Source organism: Furipterus horrens, unplaced genomic scaffold (assembly GCF_987537825.1).
Source record: "Furipterus horrens unplaced genomic scaffold, mFurHor1.1.pri manual_scaffold_10, whole genome shotgun sequence".
NCBI lineage: Eukaryota > Metazoa > Chordata > Mammalia > Chiroptera > Furipteridae > Furipterus > Furipterus horrens.
The window spans coordinates 68,961,962-68,974,687 of record NW_028327180.1 but is presented as its reverse complement, the minus strand read 5'-3'; the positions used below and the strand labels follow the sequence as shown (position 1 = coordinate 68,974,687).

The 12,726-nt window shown below is 38.6% G+C and overlaps 1 protein-coding gene across 1 annotated transcript in view; it reads left to right on the top strand.

The window, feature by feature from the left end:
* The first annotated feature begins 3,305 nt into the window (after window positions 1-3,305).
* RBM27 (RNA binding motif protein 27) overlaps window positions 3,306-12,726 on the top strand; it is a 70,542-nt gene continuing 61,121 nt past the window's right edge. Inside the window, exon 1 of the mRNA XM_090288072.1 lies at window positions 3,306-3,550. Within this exon, the coding sequence (XP_090144198.1) occupies window positions 3,492-3,550 (59 nt within the window). The 5' untranslated portion in view covers window positions 3,306-3,491. The remainder of the gene's footprint in view (window positions 3,551-12,726) is intronic.

Genomic DNA, 12,726 nt, shown 5'->3' with positions numbered 1-12,726 from the left:
TTTAACTGCATGCAAAGGAAGCACATTGTGATTGTAAATTTCACAGAGAAAACTGGAAAATGATTCTCAGCCACTTTTATTTTACATCTGGAACAGCTCTTGGCCACAGGGTGGAGAATAAGGACAAACAAAACAAAACAAAACAAAACAAAATAATTTGTGGGCACTATTTACTCTGATCCTGCAAAGGCCTATCTTATTGTTGACAGGTTTTTTTCTGGTTGAGGCCCAGTTGTCAACCAAGAAAGGGACCTTGCCTTGAATAAGGATGGTTTAGATATATGTTCTTCTTGTAGTCACTCTCTCTTTTTAATGCCCAATATTAATACTCTCTCTTTTCTTCAATAAATTAGCATCTCTTTCTCTCTCTCAGTGTGAAGATAAATGGAGAAAACGTCAAGCTTTGTTAAGTATCCACCTTATTTAAGGACTGCACATTTATTTAAAAATCAGTCTTACTCTCTATTCATCAAGAACAGTACCTAAAAGATGCTGAGGGGCTCAATACATATTTGTTGAGTGACTTTTGAATGAACCACATATTTCACATTTCACTGTTTGATAGTGAGATGGTTAAGTAAAGGTTATAGGTGTGGGCTCTGGAGTCAAACACACATGGTCAAACCTGGGTCTTTCCACTGATTAGCTCCACGGTCTTCCTGCGATGCAATTTTCTTTTCTGTAAATATTGTTTACTATCCAGAGGAACTGTGAAGATAAAGGCAATAATACACTAAAATATTTAGCATAGGGCCTGTGCTCAATGATTTTGGCTATGATTATTATTTCTGATGCCTATTAGATCACTGGAAATCTGAATTCCCAGAAGGCAGTGAATGAATATAACTTTTCAGACTTCTGTCTCTGCTTCAGACCAGAGCACAGAATCTGACACATGGTAACCAGCACGCAATATCAGTATGTTGAATTAATACATATATGTATGCATTGCATGCAGGATAGCCGCATAACTATATGGCTGAAATCAGTGCTTCATTCATTCATGGACTATGTATGACTCAATTCTGTGCACAGAACGGATGCTACTGAATAAAGCCTGTGAAGAATTCTGGGCCATGGCTACTGACCAAATCTGAACCAGCTATTTGGCAAATGGAGTGAGTCAAGAATGGGAGTGGGCTTGACTCTATCATACCTGTCTCTTATTTCTCGAGCAGCAACCCTTCTATACATGCTACTTTTTCAAGGTACAGTTTGGGATTCAATATCTACATTCAAAGCAGTAGTCCTAATATGTATATAATGTATTCAATCTAGAAAATTAATACAATAACATCACAATTTGGAAAATAAAGGAAAGGAAAGAAGATCATCAGGGTCCCCAAACCCAAATATCACTACTGTAACTGTGTCTGTTCTACTCCTTGTCATGTGCTAGGTTAAATGATGCCCTTGGTCACTAGGAAACCAGGGTCGCAGCACCCTCACCTCTGAAATAAGGCCCTGCGAAATGTGTTCTATAAATACATTTGAAAAGTACTGTGCTTTGAAATTATTGCCAGAGAGTGGTTTATTGTGATAAAGCCAATTCCTGTTCCATGTCTATCATACTATCAAGTTTCTGTCTAGCCTCAGGCCTAATTAAATCATTTTTACATTTCTCTCAGTTAAATTTGTGTCATTTTGGCATAACACTTTATCTCTTTAGGGGAAATGAGTAAAGGAAAAAATGCTGATAGGCATAAAGGAAGAGGGGAGGAGAAGAGAAGGAAGAAGAGGTAACAGTTGGGTGTGAGAAAGCTCTGGGCTTGTTGTCAGAAAATCTGAATGCTCCTCGGTTCCATCTGCAGACATGTGTGATTCTGGGTAAACCTCTCAGTCCCTGTGCTTTTTTTCCTCATTTGCAGTTAGAGAGAGATGTCAGTTAAGGTTGGTATTAGGTGATTTCTAAGGGCATTTCGTTTTTATCACTTTATGCAACGGGGCACAAACCAAAGCCAGCAAGCCAAACTGTGCGGCACCTGTTTCTGTACACCTGCGAGGGAACCATGGCTTTTACACTTTTAAATGGTTGAAGAAAAAGATCAAAAAAATGATATGTCATGTGAAAATCATCTAAAATTGAAATTTTCATGTAAGTTTCATTGGAACACAGCCACAATAATGTTTACATATGATCTATGGCCTGTTTCATGCCAACAGGGCAGAGTTGAGAAGTTGCCAGAGCCCTCATGGCTCACAAAACCAAAAATATTTATTATCTAGCCCTTTACAGAAAAGTTTGCCTGCACCTGCTCAATGTGCAAATAGTATACCTGCTTATTTTGGGTTGACGCATCTCTTTTATATGAGGTATGTGTTCATCAGGTATTTTTTAAAATGTTATTATAATGCATAATTGCATAAACTGCTCAGCTTCCTAAGAAGAGGGACTCAGTTTGTTTTGTTCACAATTAGAATCTTAGTGCCTTACACACGGTTCAGGCATATAACAGGTGCTCAGTATTTGTTGTTGAATAAACATTTAACACCAGAGCCAAGCCAATTTCAAAACTCCAAAAGGAATTCCTCATCTGGTACAACCTAAGTTGCCTATTTCAGTAAGTTAGATCTAAAATAATATTTAAAAAAACTTTTTTGCTGACCCAAATTCTCCCTGCTAAAACCCCCCCCACTGAATTTTAGATATACAATGAAAAGAGAAAAATAAATTGAAATAGTTTTTCTGCATAAAGCATATATGAAAAATACTGGTAAAATTGAAATGGACTCAGCTTTTTACATCCGTGTGCCACGTTTTAAAAATGACGATTGTTGGAATCCAAGGCATGGTTGTCATAAACACTCGGCGTTATTTAAGCAGAGAGGGGAAAAAAAAAAGGCCGTTTGTGCCGAGCAAAATGAGTGTGTAAAGAAAAAGATAAAATTTTGCATTCCTGTGAACGTGTTGCATGTTGTGTTGCAGATTTTCTACAGTTGAGCCATTTCGGGACACTAGTGTGTGTTTCCAGAAAAAAAGATAGAAAGGAACCAGGCTGAGGGGCTCGCCGGGTTCCCTCAGGCACTCTGAGCAGCAGACACCAGTATTCCAACGCGGGCGGCGGCATGGTCAAAAAAGGCGCCGCGGCCCCTTTAAGAGGCACAGCACCTTCTCCAAGATACCATCTTGCACCAGGAGTTCACGTAAGCTCTCAACCTACCTTGCTATATCCCTTCTTAACTGGGCTCGACTGACCGGCGGGGTGAGCGAGCCTTCTCATTGGCTTTGTGTTCACGACCCTCTCTCTTCTATTGGCTCTTGTGCCCGCCACTCGGCGCTATCTCCTGCCCTCTTGGGCCGTTGTGCTAGGTTGAGTGAGGGCTCTTGGGTTAGTTCCTGTTAGGCCCCGGCCCGGGGAGTAGGTTGAAGTCTCGTAAGATGCCTGGTGGGCTGGGGCACGGGGAGCTGTGAGGAAGGCGTGAGGAGGCGACCAGGAGAGACCGCGGCAGGCCCGAACGAGAGCGGCGGCCGAGCCCGCCTTCCCTGCACCATGCTCATAGAGGATGTGGATGCCCTCAAGTCCTGGCTGGCCAAGTTACTGGAGCCGATGTGAGTGAGCCAGGCTCGGCCGGGGCTGGCGAACGTGGGCGTTGGGGGCCCGCGGGGGCGTGGGGGGAGGGGAGGCGGCGTGAGGGTGGGCGCAGTGGAGGGGCCGTGGTCGGGAGGTCCCGGCGTTGTCTTCCCTGTAGTACTATCACCATTGTGGGCGGGGGGGGAGGGGAGGAAGAGAGGGGCACAGAGACCGTGTGGCTGGGGGAGGGGGCAGTGCTTTTTAAGTATAAATCTTGGGGTGCTAGGAGCGGTGGCAGGAACAGTGAGGGAATTAAAAATATTACCGTTGGAGAATTGCGAGCGATAGCCGGGCTATCGAGGGATTTTTAAGTGAATATTGGGATCTTGAAGGGAATAGTAGGATATCGAGGGCTTTACAAACAATATTGTTCCGAGACTAAAAGACCTAGAAGCTGGGACAGTATCGAGGGCCGTCTCAATACATGAGGGCAGGTGGGGATAGTAGGGCCATTGAGGACTTTATGGTGATTATTGAAGAGTTCTAAGAGTTCAGGAATATTAAACTACTTGAAAAATACAAGGTAATTGAAAGGGAAACGTAGGCAGTGAGATATCTTAGGAATTATTGGGAAGCTGATAAGTATGATAGCTAGGATTTTAAGGGACTTAGAGGTACGGAGTTGATAGTACTAGGAGAACCAATGATTTTTAAATAGCATTTGGGGTTGGGACAAAATTTAGGTTTTGATATGTTTGATTGGGAGCTGTTAAGAGCTACCCTGGTATCTAATGATATTATTGTGGGAGAGTATACCTGCAGCATCTCAGATCTTTAGACAGGCTAGAAAGAGTAAGAGTTTTGTAAATATCGTTGAAAGATGGAGAGGGCAACTGAAGATACTGAGGTGTAGGGTTCTTGTTGAGGGGCTGGAAAGAATGAGGAGCTTGTTTTAACATCTTTTGGTTAGTATTAGGGACCCATGGAAGGAAGAGCAGAGGTATCACCTTTTGTTTGTTTTGTAAGCATTTTAAAGAGGTAGGAGTGTATATTCGGGACACGGAGGTATCTGCAGCTGGTCTCGGAAACGCACCTCCTAGAGGGGAGGCTGGAGGGTGGGTTTGGAGAGGTGATACCTTGAACCCTGGTGGGAAAGAAGGCATGGAGAGGAGAGGATAGCTTCCTGCGCCCTCATGTCTGCTGCCTCCCTTCCTGCTGGAGGTGAGGGCCTTCTGGCTGGAGGGAAAGGGGTAGAGATGAGCAGGCTTTGGTTCGGGAAATCAGGTCACTTGAGTGGAAAGGGGGAGCTGGCCAGAGGTGGAAGTGAGGGGCAGGTGCGGAGGTATGGTCAAGTTGGGGCTGCTGAGAAAGTTGGTTCCCTGTTTAGTTTTTGGCCCCCCTGACAAATTCTGTTAAGTAACTTTTGTTGTTTTGCTCCTTTGGTTTCTTGAGGGGGGTGGTAACACCTAGGAAAGGAGGCGTCTGTAGTCCTGTGGGTCAGCCTTGTGAAGGTCGGATGGAGAAGCGGGGTGGCATTAGGGGAATTTTGGTATTTTGATGTCTGAAGTGGTATTTTCATGGCGAAGGTGAGGAGTATGTGACAAGAGCCCAGGAAGAGCAAACGTACACTAAGGGCTCCTGCAAGTGAAAAGCACTTATTGACGTACTTGAAGGTGTTTGTAGGAGAATATGGGCCTCTTGAATGTCCATCGTCGTTTTCCTACAGTAAAAAGTTTGGGAGCCCAAAGATGGAGGTGGATTGTGATGAAGGGAAGAAATAATGAAATCGATCATATATGGGGAAGGCTGAAAAAAGAAAAGTCTGTTTAAAAATTCTTTATCTTTGTGTTATTTAACATTAAAAACAACTTACCCCCTGCTTTTGTACATCTGCTATTCACGTTGCCTTTTGTGTGTGTGTGTGTGACAGTTTTTCATAAAAGCTCTGATTTTGTTGCTGAATGTATAATTTATGTCTTGGGTAGAAGGTGACAAGTTTTAATATTGTTAGTTGCTTTTAGTTAAAGCTCCCCAAAATGTTTTACTCTGGATGATGTTTTTGTTTTTTCTTCCTTAATGTCAAAATTTAGATTAGGTAGAAATTTAAATCTCCTGAAGATTTTTTCATTCTGCTTTTTGGCTATTTTTAAATGTTTATAGATATTCAGTAATTTTTAGGGGTAAAAATTACTTTTCAAAATGATTACTTGAGTTTAGTTTCTCCATTTGTTTTGAGTTTATGTTCATTTAAAGCATACATCATGCTTCTTTCCTTTCTGTTCTCTTTAATTTTTAACTTTTGTTACGTTTTTAGGATAAAAAAGATCTAGAATTACCAAGCTTAGGCTTTAACAATATAGTGGCATTCATAGAATTAGAAAATAAAAATAAGTATTTTTAACTCACATAAGGAATGGTTTTTGGATGAAAATGTTAAGAAATAGTAAATGTAAATACAGGAATCACATCTATTTTCATTCTTAGTATGTTGTCGTGGAAGATTATTTCTTGTTTGTTTAGACAATCTAAATGTAATAAATGATATGCTAAAGAGGGTTGTATTTGTAAATTTACTTTTTGCATATTCCAGATTCAAGAAAATTTTCATGGCTGATTGACATGTTGCTACAACATAGGATTTCAGAGCAGTTGTTAGGCTTTCAGATAGATGGAGTTGCCGTGGATATGTTGGAATCATATTGTGGTACATGATTTCCCACTGTACTTTTTTATTTAGCTTAATTTCCAATTAACTAAATTTATACATTTAAAAAAAAATTTTTAGGAGTTTTTAAGTTACATCTTATTGCTGGTGAAACAAAGGCATGTAAGGGGGTATTTCTAAACCAGTCCAGTTTGACTATTCCCTATGGACAAGTTAGAAATATCACGTGCTGTTACGAGTTCATCTGTTACCTTCCGCTCCTTTTGTAGATATGGACAGAACTATTATTTGTACTAGAGGGAAGACAGAAGCAGGGAGCTCGGAAGAAATGACTCCTTCACTGGCAGGGGAAAAACCCAGTACCGTTTTTTATTGGCAGTGCAGTAAAGGGGAGAAAAACCATTTTAGTAAAGAAGTTTATACCTCTTTTTCTATGGCTGCATAAATAGACTGAACCGAGATCTTGTTTGTGGTCTTCATTTTCACAATAGCCTGGAGGTGTTCTGGCTGGGTGGCTCATTTGGATAGAGGGTCATCCTGTTACACTAAGGTTACGGGTTTGATCCCTGGTCAGGGCACATACAAGAATCAACCAATGAGTGCATAAATAAGTGGAACAACAAATCGGTGTTGCACGTGCGCTCTCTCTCTCTCTCTCTCTCTCTCTCTCTCTCCCCCTTTCTCCCTCTCCCCCTCCCTCCCTCCCCCTCCCTCTCTCTCGCTCTCTTTCTGTAAAATCAATTTTTTAAAAAGTTCAAAACATCCTAGATATGCTAGTCATAGAGGCTACATAAGGATAATGCACAATTAGGAGATGTGGTTTCATTCTATAAGAAGTAACTGCTTATTTTAAGTATGGGAACCCCTTAAAAAGGTCAGGTTCTAAGTAAATCTCAGGGATAAACGAATCACTGAAGAAATTTCTACAAGTTGAGAAAAAGTTCAGGCAAGCCTTTTTCTTAAAAATATTATTTTTTTAATTTATTGATTGGGGGGGGGTGGGAGAGAGAAACATGGATTTGTTGTTCCACTTATTTATGCATTCATTGGTTGATGCTGGTATGTGCCCTGACTAGGGATCAAACTAGCAACCTTGACGTATTGGGACGATGCTCTAACCAACTAAACTCTGTGGCCAGCTCCATTTTTCAATAACATGCATTTGTACCCAAAAATTTCTTTAATGGGGAATGTTTTAAGTTACTTATATACTTTAAATATATACAAACATAGGCAATTCACTGCTGTTTGTTTGGCTTATTCTAAATATTAGTCTTTTTTAAAAAGTGTATGTAATATTTTTGAGAGAGTTGCACCCATCCATGCATCCATCCTAGTTGAGCATCGTTACGTGAGTCGGGGCATTTAGTTTCTAGTTCTGTGTCTCCAATTCATTGTGCGACTCTGGAGAAATAGTCTAACTTTCTTTTGAACAGAGTTAATTTTATTAACCTTTTACCTACCTCACAGACATGGTTTGAATATTAATTATGCAGACAGTAGTGCTTTGTGTACCTCAGAATCATTAAGTATAAATGAAATTTTATGGTTTCGAAATAGGAAAATTATGGAATTATTTCTGCAAAAATATTTTACTTATTAATGTTAAGCACCACTGCCACTTACACAATAATAATCAGTCTTGTGCATGACAGAGCTCAAGTCTCATAGGGGACTGAATAGGCAGGAACAGGAGTTACTAGTGAAAGCTATAGACTTGATGCGCAGTTTTTATGAGTATAGGCTGTATCCAGGTCTTTGTAAGTATAGTAGGAGATTGAATATGGTATTGCCATCTCTGATGGAAAAGGCAGCAGTAAGGTTCACATACTGAGATTATTTTATTGGTTCATATTTTTTGGTTCAGTGATCATAGGAGGTGTACTTTGGTTTAACTCTGTAGAGTTTACATGCTGCTATAGGCTTGCAATTCTTATCAAATTAAATTCTGTCTAGTAATCTCTGCAGTTGCTCAAATGGTAGGAAAAATGATCACCTTGCAGCTGTTAGACCTGACTGCTGTGTGATAAATAAACTACTAGGATGAAATGAGTATTTTGGAAGCATGTTCTTACAGTTAAGAAGTATTGATAATATTCTAACATGTACTTTGTGGCTTCAAAGAATTAGTGTGCCTCTGTTGTGCAATGGCACGTATTTAAGGAGACCATTCACTGTTTCATAGAAAAGGACTTATTTTGACCAGAAGATTTCTTTGCAAGTTTTAGTGTACTAAGTTAAGAACACATTTGTTCTTATGTCTTTTGGTGTGCCTCCTAGATATGTCTGACTTAATTCTTTCAGGCCCAACTGCTATGGGTTATAAGCCAGAAGTTGCTTTTATAGTTCCATGTTTTCTACCACTATCTTCTCTCATCCTCTCACAATGTTGTTATTTCCTTATTAATCCCTCCCCTTTTTAAAATTCTCACTGAGAATATGTATATTGATCTTAGAGAGAGAGAGAGAGAGAAAAACATAATGTGAGAGAGAAACATTAATTGGTTGCCTCCTGTACACACCCCTACTGGGGATCGAACCTGCAACCTTCTGGTGTATGAGAAAATGCTCCAACCAACTGAGCAACCTGGCCAGGGCATTAATCCCCCTTTTAACCATTTGTTAGTTTGTACTGTAATTATTTGTTTTCACACCTATCCCTTGGCCAGTGACTACAGGGCAAAGTCTATCTTGCTCAAAGTAATTCCATTACCCAGGAAGATGCTTGGCACTTGGTAAACATTCAGTAAATGTTTAAATGAATCCATGTGCTCATATGTATATTTAGGTTGGTGGCCTATTAGAAAAGTAAAAAAATTTTTAATAGTCCAGTATTCCCGGTATGCTTCGTTGGTGATTACTGCTGTAGGAGCCGTAGTCCAAATATCAAAATGATATTTGCAGCTGACAAATGTATGTATATATATATATATTTTCACCAAATAAATAAATATAGGGGTGTTTTATTTCACATCATATTCATTCATGAAAGCCCCTAATTAATTAAGGGAAAGTTGAAAATTTTTATTTGAAAAGAAGAAGACGTACCAATATTTATTTATCTTTACTATGTATTAACAGGTTCTTAGAACTTAATAGTTACTCACTTATACTCTGATAAAATAAGCTCAGATATTACTTATTTTTCCAGTACTGTCTTATGAAAGGAATAAGCTGAACACAGATCTGAGAGGCAGACTTTTGTTCTTCTATTTACTTCTTTTTATTATAAAGTAAAAATAAAAGCATTATTGCATTACAACAAATATAGGAGGGAGGGAAAAGAATAAAAATCTTGTGTGTATATTTCCAGTTTCGTTTCAATATATGACCTTTTTTGTAGCTGTAATCAGACTCAAATATACAGATTTTTATCTTGATTTCTCCAATGAACATTACATCAGAAGCATTTTCATATTTGTGTATTGTTTTTATAACCATCACTTTTTTTTTTAAATTAAAAAATATGTTTATTGATTTTACAGAGAGTAGAAGGGAGAGAGAGAAAGAAACATCACTTGGTTACCTCCCATACATGCCTGACCTGGGATCAAACCTGCAACTTTTTGGTGTAAGGAACAATGCTCCCACCAAATTCAAGGCTATAACTATTACTTTGGATGCCAAATATTTCATAAACATTCAACAATCTGAATGGTTACCTTGACTTTACCTTTTCTGTTTAAAACTAATACTGTTTTTATACAATAAACATTATATATATTACAGATTTTATTTGCATTTAGAGAGAGGGGAAGGAAGGGAGAAAGAGAGGGAGAGAATCATCAATGTGCAAGAGAAACATAGATTGGTTGCCTCTCACATGCCTGCAACTGGGGGCCTGGCTTGCCACTGAGGCATGTGCCCTGCCTGGGAATCGAACTGGTGATCATCACTTCAGTTCGAAGGCTGGTGCTTAATCCATTGAGCCACACCAGCCAGGGAACAATAAACATATATATTTAGTGTCTTTTTGGTACCAGTATTGTTCTCTATATATATTTGGCTTTATCCTGAGGCTAGTTTCCCATAACTACTATCCAAGTCAAAGAATGTGAACATTATTTTAAAAGATTTTATTTATTTATTTTTAGAGAGAGGAGAAGGGAGGGAGAAAGAGAGGGAGAGACGTTGATCTATTGCCTTTCTCACCTGCCAGGACCTGGGACTGAACTGCAACCCAAGGAGTCAGCAACCTTTTGTTTTGGGCCATCCTGGACAGGGCTACTTTTTATTTTTTAAGTAACTTATAAAAGATAGATAATTTAGACATGTTCTTAGAACATTATTATGTAAGATGTGAATTTTAAGGTCCTTACATTTGTAACTTCCATTAAACTTTAGGAACTTCTTGTTTTGTTACTGTTGGTTGAGACTTCAGGTAAATTAATTTGACGTGTAGATATACATTAGAAAAGTGTATGTGCTGTGAAACAGATTTTACACGTGTGGAATTGCAGATAAGTTTTAGTTCCACAGGGGTACTATCTGCCTGATCTTGACTGGCTCACTTATTTTGTCTAATATATGCAGATTTAGTTATCTGTAAAATGCTGTTAAGACCTTTTAAAGACTCTAGGAGAATAATTTGAGATAAATATTATTACCTTTTAAAATCTCTTTGTTAAATCAGTCCCTTTTTGTCTAGAAATGTGTATAACATAGCCATGAAGTCAAAATTCTCAAATCTTTTTATTCCAAAATATGCTTGATCTTGTAGTTAAGCAGAAATGAATTTTCATAAGCTTTGGTTACAAATTAATAGGCCTTACTCTTCTTAGGTATCACTTCTGGAGTAAAAGAAATAAGAAGTGGCCCTGCAATTTGTTTTGTACTCTTATCAAGGATCTTAGTCATGCGCAGATTTTTATGACACACTTCTGAATGTCTTGTTGGGCCACTATTAGCATGCTACCATAGCTGTTGCAGTATTGTAATTGTCTGTTTCTCAAGATGATATAGTAAGGGGTGGTGAAAGAATAAGTAAGAACATACATAAAGGTACAGAAAATTAAAACAAAAGTCCCCATTGTATTTTAGTTTCACCTTTCAATTGATGCGAGTTTTTTTAAAAAAAGATTTTATTTATTTCTGGAGAGAGGACAGGAGGAAGAAAGAGGGAGAGAAACATGGATGTGACAGAGAAACATCAATTGGTTGCCTCTCTCCAATTGGGGACCAAACCCGCAATCCGGGCACATGCCCTGACTGGCGACCTCTCGCTTTGTGGAACAACGCCCAACCGCTGAGCTACACTGGTCGGGGCCTGGTGCCAGTTATTATTTCAAACTGGCGACTTCCCTCCTAGGGCACTTCATGGGTACATATTAGGAGCTGTTAATTGAAATGGTCCCATTTCCTTGGCTATGAACATACTTTTGTATTTGGTGCCGAATTCTATCAGTTATCAACAATTAGCTCACTTACATTAAATATTTAGAATCTGTGATCACTTTTTTTTTTTTTTTTTGGTGTCTGAAATTCTACTCTTGTACCTCCTGGAACTACTCATCTTCAGTTTTAACACCATCACATCAAAATGTATTTCATCAGGAGCAGCCTAACTCTGCATTTGTTTTTCAGACCTTTCAGTTTGCAGGAGGACATCCAAACCACTGAGCCGCACCAGCAGGGCATTCTTACTTAGTTTTAAAAATCCGCCCTCGCTAGTGTGGCTCATTGGATTGAGCACCGGTCTGCAGACTAAAGGGTTGCTAGTTCAGTTCCTGGTCAGGGCACGTGCCTGGTTGGGGCATGCGAGAGGCAACAGATCAATGTTTCTCTCACACATCGGTTTTCTCTCCCTCTCTTTCTCCCTCCTTTCTCCTCTCTCTAAAAATAAATAAATAAAAATTTTCCTTTTCTTTCTGTGTTTAGAATATTTTTCTTATCCAGGATCTGAACTTTCTAAGTATAGGTATAAATGTGATTCCGCCCTCCATTTGAATGTTGATTAGAATTATAATGATCAAATATCTTAGTGTTCTCAGGAGTGAAATTAAGTCTACCTACATATCTCTATTTTGAGGTAGTTATGGGATAACCAAGGTGGACATGGCATGTGTAACATTTTTTTTTTGAAGGTTGAAATGCTATCTATCCATTCTGGAATTAAATGATTGAATTTACTAAGGTAATTTGTTCAAAATTCTCCAAACTGTAACTTATATTTTTTTACTTAAGGAAAATCCTAGCTTTCTTTAAATTATATGTTTTTATTAATATGTAACTCAATCTTTGACACTTACAGTCTCTCCAAGTGTATTTTGACCCTTGCCCATAATTTATTTTTATTAACTGAGTTTTGTAAAATTGATAACCACTGAAATTTGCTCTCTTAGAATTTGGTTCATAAATATGCATGGATGTTTTAAGAACTAGTCTTTTCTACAAAATGTTAATATTGGCAATAAAAAAATTCTATTTTATTGCATTACAAACTTTAAAAACGGAAAGGAAGTAAAAGTGATAGTGCTTGGTCTTTCTTTTATTTGCTAATCTCATAAAGTTGTTGGGAATGTGATTAATACTCTTGAGCTGAAACTAACT